General features: G+C 47.0%; 1 protein-coding gene across 2 annotated transcripts in view; it reads left to right on the forward strand.

Moving 5' to 3' along the window:
* pdgfbb (platelet-derived growth factor beta polypeptide b) overlaps positions 1 to 10,000 on the forward strand; it is a 44,803-nt gene that overhangs the window by 31,343 nt on the left and 3,460 nt on the right. Inside the window, exons 2-5 of one of the 2 annotated variants that reach the window (XM_061223542.1) lie at positions 4,543 to 4,635; positions 7,554 to 7,628; positions 8,621 to 8,814; positions 9,735 to 10,000. The exon at positions 9,735 to 10,000 is cut by the window's right edge and continues 605 nt beyond it. In XM_061223542.1, coding sequence (XP_061079526.1) covers positions 8,668 to 8,814; positions 9,735 to 10,000 — 413 coding nt within the window. In that variant the 5' untranslated portion in view covers positions 4,543 to 4,635; positions 7,554 to 7,628; positions 8,621 to 8,667. Of the gene's footprint in view, positions 1 to 4,542; positions 4,640 to 7,553; positions 7,629 to 8,620; positions 8,815 to 9,734 lie in introns of both variants that reach the window. The other variant, XM_061223541.1, reaches the window with a different exon arrangement.

The raw sequence follows: 10,000 nt of genomic DNA on the forward strand, positions 1-10,000 counted from the left end.
TTCACATTCAGACACACACTCACTCTTACGTACGGACATGCACACACTCACTCACATATGGACATGCACACACTAATACTCACATACGGACATGCACACACTAATACTCACATGCGGACAGACACGCCTGCATGCACTCACACAGTTGACAGTCTGGCTCAGCTGCTGTTGTGCGTAGACAAAGTGATCCATAAATCTCCTGACCGACTGAAAGAGCAACACAAATCCTCTGGCACCATCCCAGGCTGACAAACAGGTGCAAACTGAGGACGCCGGCCAGAGAGATCTGCCTCATGACTGCAATACCAGCTTGTTCTCGGTTTCAGTTCTGTGTGTTTGCGTGTGCGTGCCAACGTCTGTGTATGTTGTGTGTGTGTGTGTGTGTGTGCGCGTGCGCGTGCGCATATGTGTGTTGTTCCTGAAGGAGCCGACTCATGGTGACGTGTTTGTCTTGTGTTTTCCTGCTCAGGCACACAGGCTCATGACAATGTAATCGTAAACACAACCGCTCCGTATTCTACGGGGGAGAGGACAAATGAACAATGGAGCAAAAATAAGTATTACTGGAAACCTTCAGGTTTCTTATCTTCCATAGCTCTTCCGAGATCAGGTAAAGATGAGAGCCCTGTGTATTTTAATAGAAAGTGTAAATAATAATAATAATAATAATAATAATAATATAAATTTATTTATATAGCGCCTTTCCAGGGCCCAAGGTTGCTTAACAAGGTTTAAAAAAAGGTAAAGGCAAGAAAGGTATATACAGATAAACTGATACCATGGACGGTCATACAGAGGGGAGTACAGAATGAGGTGTAAACACAAAGCGGCTCACGATCAAGGGAAAGGTTGAGCCGAGCGTAACTGACATTGGAACGGTGAGTCTTGAGATGGGATTTGAAAGTGGCAACAGTCTCTGCTTCTCCGGTGTGCATTGGGCGGGGGGGGGGGGGGGGCCACAACGTGGGAGCAGCCTCAGGGAAAGCTCTGTCTCCAGGTTTGGGTCGGGTCTTTGCGATGGTGAGTAGAGTGCCTGGTATGAGGACAGTATGAGGACAGGATGGGGCGAGGGGGAGGGGTCACAGTTAGCAGGTGGGTGAAGCAGGGAGGCGGCAGGTCGCGTGGAGCTTTATGGGTAAGCGACAGACTTTTGAAGTTTATTCGTGCCGGCGTAGCCTTGAAATGTCGTTAATCTGGTGCGCCAAACGCCACCAACGTGAAATGAGACTTGACGTTCAGCACCCAGAGATGGAGTTGTTGCAGTATGAAGCAGAAGACTCCCAGCGCCCTTCAAACCAGCGAGATAAAAGACAATAAATCAAGGTGTTCCTTGTTTCAGGCTAGTGCCCCTGAGATTGTCTGGGTAAGGAGTCCATTACTGGAGTTGTTCATCTGGTTCAGATGGGCCTGCTTTGTCTTTTGGGTCATGATATGATTTGTTTGGTTGTAATTGCCTGTTTGTTATTTGTGTGTGCCACTGTGCTTTATAATTCTCGGTGCTGTCGTATTTAGGGATAATGTCAGGTTCGTATTGGTAACGGCCGATAAGAGGTGAAGGTTGACTCCTCGATATCGCCGTGATGCTTATGGATTATATAATAGAGATTATTAAAGCTGATATGACGAGGCTCTATATGAGCAGCTGAACGCAATGCACAACCTTTTCCGTCTGGTGCAAATGCGCGGGTAACCTGCTTAGATGTGCAATAGACCGCCAGATGTTTTGTGTACTGTGCTAAAAACACTGTTTTCCACTGCTGGAGCATGGCAGAGGCACATAGTAATTGGTACAGGGTGGCCTGTAGCGTAGTGGTTAAGGTAAATGACTGGGACACGCAAGGTCGGTGGTTCTAATCCAATTGTCCAAGGCCCTTAATCCTGCATTGCTCCAGGGGCGGATTGTCTCCTGCTTAGTCTGTACGTCTTGAGCGTCTGCCAAATGCCAATAATGTAAAATTTGTGGGTTACAAAGACAGTAGATGCTAACGAAGAAACGTGATACCGAAATGAGCAAACTTTAACCTACACAACATAAACTATACTGGACACATTCATGTATATACAAGTGAAGTATAACTTCAGTCTGCTACAAACCACCTGCTTTTTCATAACTTTTTCATTTTGAAATATGGTGGGTGGCCTTAATTATTTTCAGCGATGTATTTATTATACAGGTCCTGGAGCACCTGATAAGATAGACATGATCATGAACAGTACATACCAAGATATTTAAATAAGCACACGATGCATCTAGAAAAAGAAAAAAAGTGCAGTCCATATTTTCTGTTTTTTTTGGCTCTGTACTCCAACACACTGGATTTGAAATGAAGCAATGAATAATGAGGTCACAGGGCAGACTGTCAACACTCCCTTTCTTCTTAATAATGTTCAAAACAGTTTTTGTAAGCCTGTTGTTTGGCCGATGTCTCTGCCTGTTTGTTTTTTTTTCTTATTTCTCTGCCCCATAATTGTCATTGGCACAACCCTGGTCCTCATGTTGACAAATCCCAATAACAGACTCCAAAGGCAATCAAAAGGCTTGAATAAAAACTAGATACTGAAAGCTTTCTTATATCTGCACTAATGAAGTGATTGAATTCACCTACCTAATCAGAAACTGCTGAGGAACCAACTGCCCAATTACTTTTGGTCCCCTAAAATGGGGGGGGTCTATGTATAAAAAGGGATATAATTCCTTCACCTGATATGGAAGTAAATACCCGCAAATGAAAGGTGGCAGTTTGCATTTTAACCTCATATTCATTGTTTCAGTGTGCTGGAGTACGGAGGCACAAGAACAGAAATTGTACCACTGTCCAAATACTTACGGACTGCACTGCATTTCTCACTGTCCCCACGGCCTGCGGTCCTCCAGCATTAAGGGCCTTTCAAAACAAAGACTGTGAGTGTCTGTGCGCTCGCAGAGAGTGGAGCGGAGGTGCCCTTCCTGTTATCCCGCTCTAAATATACAACAATACCTGACAAATATTTCCCACGTTTAGATTTTTTTACTTTTTTTTAAATCTCCTCCTCCTCCGTAAGGCGTGGAGTTTGGGTGGACAGGACGGAAAACGGAGATTCTGAGCAATTTCGTGGCCAGGTAACTTTGTTCTGTCAGAAAAACAGAAAAGCAGCGCGCTGAGCTCGACTCACTTGCCTACCCCGTGCCTCAAATCTCGTTCCCATCTCTGACCTTTCGCAGTCACGAGGAACATTAAATAAACGGCTCGCACTAACGTACACAGGAGGATGAGAGACTAAATCTGCCAGGTAAATATGTGTCGTTCTGCCGTACCCCGAGGCAGCCTTTCCTTTTCAAGCGCTGTGCCGTCAAGCCGTCAGACGAGGTCAGGTGTGCTACGTGAAAAATACTTTCGCAAAAAAAGGTCAAATTAATTTTCAAAACTTAAAGGTTCAATAGGTAAGATTTTTGTGTTAGACCATTGTAAATCCCTTCCTGTCATTGAAAAAGGCTCACTGACATGCTGACTCACCCTCTGCCTGTGTTTATAGTCCTTAAATTCGGGTCTCAAAATATAGAGTTGATGGCCCAACACTCTGTACCAAAACATTGTACAGCTGTACAATAATTTAAGCTCATTGGTTGATTGGTTCTAATTGCCACGGCCAATAGCGTTTTCAACGTCAGCGCGTTCACAGAGATGGGGTGGGATAAATAGTGCTGTGGTTTGAGCGTGTTTGTTCCTGCTATTCCTCTCTTGACCGTTAGTAGTCCGAAATTACCGATTGTACCTTAAAATGAAAAAATCCCGTTCACAAAAGCCAGAATAAATGTCAGTAATGTGCATATCACTAAATGAAAAACCCCTGAAAGAACATTGAGGCCTATGGTTGTCGTGTCACATCAAGGTCATCGGTACTTTGTTGTACGTCGCTCTGGATAAGAGCGTCTGCCAAATGCCATTAATGTACGTCACATTATTATAAATAAATAAATAATGATGATGATGATCAAATAGGCCCTGGTCCTTATCTTCGTTGTGCAGGTAGGTAGCAGTTGAAATTGTACTTCCCTCTAGGGTCTTTCAGCGCACTTATCCCTGGTTATGGGTTTGCACTTTGTTGTATGTCGCTCTGGATAAGAGCGTCTGCCAAATGCCATTAGTGTAATTAATGTGATTGCTTTGAGAGTGGGTTACTACGTGATTTGGTAAAGTTGGAAAGTGCGCCATGGAATGAGAGCCTGAGAAACACTGGCCTATGGGACTGCGGGTAACACTGTTTCACTGGCCTGTTGGACTGCGGGTAACACCGTTTCACTGGCCTGTTGGACTGCGGGTAACACCGTTTCACTGGCCTGTTGGACTGCGGGTAACACCGTTTCACTGGCCTGTTGGACTGCGGGTAACACCGTTTCACTGGCCTGTTGGACTGCGGGTAACACCGTTTCACTGGCCTGTTGGACTGCGGGTAACACCGTTTGATGTTGCCTTACTCTGAGCTGAATGGCTGAATTCGAACATGTTCTTTTCTCCCTTTAATTCTCTGGATTTCTCTCCCTCTCCCTCTGCTCTCCGTCAGGGTGACCCTCTGCCTGCAGCCCTGGTGGAGCTGGTGAGGAACAGCCCCATCACCTCCATCCAGGACCTGCAGCTGCTCCTGCTCAGTGACTCCGTAGGTAAATCTGCCTGCTTTTCCTGCCCACAGGAGCACTGCAGTGCGTCCCTCACACACACACTGATGTGGGTGTCACACGCACACACACACACACACACACACACACACACACACTCATACAGAGAGGAGCACTGCAGTGTACACACACACACACACACACACACACACACACACTGATACAGGGAGGAGCACTGCAGTGCACACACACTGATACACACACACACACACCCCTCTGTCTCGCAGTGTCACAGGACCTGGAAATGCATGTGGGTTGTCCGTGCTACAGAAGCTGCGGGAGGTGTAGGTAGGAAGGGGAAGAGGTGGGTGCGGTGGAAAGACCGGTGCTCTGGCGCAGGCTGTGGGCTCTGGGTGTGGGGACTGTTACAGTCATCAGTGTCCTTGAGCTCTGCTACTGTACGACCGGGGGGTTTTCACACACACACACACACACACACACACACACACACACACACACACACACACACACACACATGAATTAAGCCCCGCCATTGTTCTCCTCTGCTGACCACACCTACCGTGTGTACAATGGGCATCGCAGCCTTACTTACCAGACCAGGCCTCCGTATGACCAAACGGGGTCACACGGTGATCCACTGACCTCACCTACCGTGTGTGGAATGGGCATCGCAACCATACTAATCAAACCAGGCCTCCGTATGACCAAACGGGGTCACACAGTGATCCACCGACCTCACCTACCGTGTGTGGAATGGGCATCGCAACGATACTAATCAGACCGGGCCACCCTATGACCAAACGCGGTGCTGTGCTGGCCCATTGACTAGCAGGCACACAAACACACTGACTGAGACACTCAGAGACACAGGCCAAACACACTGACCGAGACACTCAGCAATTACATGCAGACATAGTGATTGACCGAGACACTCGAGCAGTCTTGCATTGACATGCTGATACATATTCACAAACACACACATGCAAACACATACACATACACACACATGCACACACTCTCTGAAGTCTACTCTTTAGAGTATGGCCCACACATTCCTGACAGTTGTGTAGCAAACGGCTGTAAAAACAGGGGCTATTGTTTCACAAAGTTTCCTTTGTGCTCACAAAAATAATGTTTACCTTTCACAACTGGACTCAACATGCAGACACAGATGAACACATGAACACCTTACTTCTGTCTTCTCATTCACACTACTGCAACACAGCACTTTGATATAAGAAGTTATATTGCATATACAGTGCATCCGGAAAGTATTCACAGCGCTTCACTTTTCCCACATTTTGTTATGTTACGGCCTTATTCCAAAATTGAATAAATTCATTTTTTTTCTCAAAATTCTACACACAACACCCCATAATGACAACATGAAAGAAGTTTTTTTGAAATTTTTGCTAATTTATTAAAAAATAAAAAACTAAGAAATCACAAGTACATAAGTATTCACAGCCTTTGCCATGAAGCTCAAAATTGAGCTCAGGTGCATCCTGTTTCCACTGATCCACCTTGAGATGTTTCTACAGCTTAATTGGCATCCACCTGTGGTAAATTCAGTTAATTGGACATGATTTGGAAAGGCACACACCTGTCTATATAAGGTCCCACAGTTGACAGTGCATGTCGGAGCACAAACCAAGCATGAAGTCAAAGGAATTGTCTGTAGACCTCCGAGACAGGATTGTCTCGAGGCACAAATCTGGGGAAGGGTACAGAAAAATTTCTGCTGCTTTGAAGGTCCCAATGAGCACATTGGCCTCCATCATCCGTAAATGTAAGAAGTTCGGAACTACAAGGACTCTTCCTAGAGCTGGCTGCCCGTCTAAACTGAGCAATCAGGGGAGAAGGGCCTTAGTCAGGGAGGTGACCCAGAACCCAATGGTCACTCTGTCAGAGCTCCAGCGTTTCTCTGTGGAGAGAGGAGAACCTTCCAGAAGGACAACCATCTCTGCAGCAATCCACCATCAGGCCTGTATGGTAGAGTGGCTAGACGGAAGCCACTCCTTCGTAAAAGGCACATGGCAGCCCGCCTGGAGTTTGACAAAAGGCACCTGAAGGACTCTCAGACCATGAGAAACAAAATTCTCTGGTCTGATTAGACAAATATTGAACTCTTCGGCGTGAATGCCAGGCGTCATGTTTGGAGGAAACCAGGCACCGCTCATCACCTGGCCAATACCATCCCTACAGTGAAGCATGGTGGTGGCAGCATCATGCTGTGGGGATGTTTTTCAGCGGCAGGAACTGGAGACTTGTCAGGATTGAGGGAAAGATATATGCAGCAATGTACAGAGACATCCTGGATGAAAACCTGCTCCAGAGCGCTCTTGACCTCAGACTGGGGCGACGGTTCATCTTTCAGCAGGACAACGACCCTAAGCACACAGCCAAGATATCAAAGGAGTGGCTTCGGGACAACTCTGTGAATGTCCTTGAGTGGCCCAGCCAGAGCCCAGACTTGAATCCGATTGAACATCTCTGGAGAGATCTGAAAATGGCTGTGCACCGATGCTCCCCATCCAACCTGATGGAGCTTGAGAGGTGCTGCAAAGATGAAGGGACGAAACTGCCCAAAGATAGGTGTGCCAAGCTTGTGGCATCATATTCAAAAAGACTTGAGGCTGTAATCAACAAAGTATTGAGCAAAGGCTGTGAATACTTATGTACATGTGATTTCTTAGTTTTTTATTTTTAATAAATTTGCAAAAAAAAAAAAAAAAAAAAAACTTCTTTCATGTTGTCATTATGGGGTGTTGTGTGTAGAGTTTTGAGGAAAAAAATGACTTTATTCAATTTTGGAATAAGGCTGTAACATAACAAAATGTGGGAAAGGTTAAGCGCTGTGAATACTTTCCGGATGCACTGTAGGTGAAAAGGCCTCGTTCTGTTTCTCTCTCTTATTTCTTTCTGCCTTTCATTGCAGAGGAGGATCCAGACAGTCGGCCAGACAGGGAGCTCCATTCCAATAACACCTTCAGTCGCCTGCCCAGGAGTCTTGGTAAGTACTGACCCCGCTCCCTTTACCTCTCTTTCCCTCTCTCTACTTTCTCTCCCCCTCTCTCTAGCTCTCTCTCACACGCACACATTCTGTTTACCTTTTAATAATCTGCAGCAGCATCCAAACCCGGAGAAGAAAAATGACCAGCGAGCGAGCGTATTTTTAGCAGCCTGGTGTGCATGGCAAGCTAAGCACCTTTCCCAGTGTTATACAGGGCTTGACAGTCAGGTGCTTGACTGATATCGTTGCCCTAACGTTGCGTCTGACTGCTCACTGCTTCTGTCCTGACATAGTGTCTAACTGCGCTGGTCTGATTGATGAAATGATGCACATGCTGCATATAAATAATGCAAATAAAGCAACGGTCATTATATCATTACAAACTTTATTCTTTACCTCCCTGCCAGCTTCATGAATGACATCTGAAATCACAAGTGTAGTCTAACGTGGAAGCTGGCAATGGCTCTATATTCTGTGTACTGATAACTGAGTCAGGGGCCCTCACACCCATCTGCATTCACGGCAGCTCACCAGCAGTGGAGTTACCCACCTCTGGCCTAGACTGCCGTTTGTCTTTTATTCAGCAAATACGGCCACATAAAAAATGCAACTTTCACACCCTGTAATCCGCTTAGATGCCCATAGCAAAGTGTAGCATCCTGCTGTAGGGTCATCGGTCTTCTGCAGTTCCACACACACACACACATACACACACATGCACACACACACACACACTTGTTTTTGCTACAAGGTGAGGACACATGACTTTTTGCATACTAGTGGGGACAAAAATACACACACAATCACTCATGCACTCACACACTCATGCACACTCATGCACACAAATACAGTACACACACAGACAGGTACATTCACGTACATACACACAGACACACACACACACACACACACACTCACACACGGAGCTGAACCTCTGCGGTGGGATGCAGCGGTTTAAGTCGGTGCTCAGTGTGTGTGTGTGTGTGTCTCAGAAGCAGAGCCAGCGCAGCAGGCACTGTGTAAGGTGCGGACGGAGGTTATGGAGGTGACCCGCACCATGCTGGACCGCCGCAACGCCGACTTCATGCTGTGGCCCCCCTGCGTGGAGGTGCAGCGCTGTTCAGGCTGCTGCAACGCCAGGACCCTGCAGTGTGTTCCTGTCATCACTCAGACCCGTCACCTGCAGGTATACTATACCACACTCACTCAGACCTGCTACCTGCAGGTATACTATACCACACTCACACAGACCCACTACCTGCAGGTATACTATATATCACACTCACTCAGACCTGCTACCTGCAGGTATACTATATATCACACTCACTCAGACCCGTCACCTGCAGGTATACTATACCACACTCACTCAAACCTGCTACCTGCAGGTATACTATCTATCACACTCACTCAGACCTGCTACCTGCAGGTATACTATATATCACACTCACTCAAACCTGCTACCTGCAGGTATACTATCTATCACACTCACTCAGACCTGCTACCTGCAGGTATACTATATATCACACTCACTCAGACCTGCTACCTGCAGGTATACTATATATCACACTCACTCAGACCTGCTACCTGCAGGTATACTATATATCACACTCACTCAAACCTGCTACCTGCAGGTATACTATACCACACTCACTCAGACCTGCTACCTGCAGGTATACTATACCACACTCACACAGACCCACTACCTGCAGGTATACTATATATCACACTCACTCAAACCTGCTACCTGCAGGTATACTATATATCACACTCACTCAAACCTGCTACCTGCAGGTATACTATGTACCACACTCACTCAAACCTGCTACCTGCAGGTATACTATATATCACACTCACTCAGACCTGCTACCTGCAGGTATACTATAGTTAGTTAAATTTAGCCTCCACACTTTGCTATTGCCATCACTGATACAGGTCGATCTTGGTCCCATCTGTCCACAAGACCTTTTTCCAGAAATCTGCAGGCTCATTTAGGTACTTCTTGGCAAAGTGTAACCTGGCCATCCTGTTTCTGCTGCTAACCTAGAGAATCCACCATCTTCTCCCTTTGCTCTGGAGTAACGGACTCTGCCTCTCTCTCCCCTCCAGGTGATGAAGATCCAGTACGCCAGCCAGAGGCCGCTGTACGACAAGGCCGTCATCTCCGTGCAGGACCACGTGGAGTGCCGCTGCCAGACTGTCGCCCTGGCCAAAACCGTCAAGACCACCCCCAAAAAGGCGCACCCCCGCAGGCAGCCGCCCAACCACCCCCTGACCAGGGCGCGGTCCAAGGAGGAGCTCCACCGACAGGACGAGCTCAAGTGGAACCAGAACTTTGGGCCGGACGAGCGGCAGGCCCGGCTCCCTCAGGGGCG

This window comes from Conger conger, chromosome 16, assembly GCF_963514075.1.
Source record: "Conger conger chromosome 16, fConCon1.1, whole genome shotgun sequence".
NCBI classification, from domain to species: Eukaryota; Metazoa; Chordata; class Actinopteri; order Anguilliformes; family Congridae; genus Conger; species Conger conger.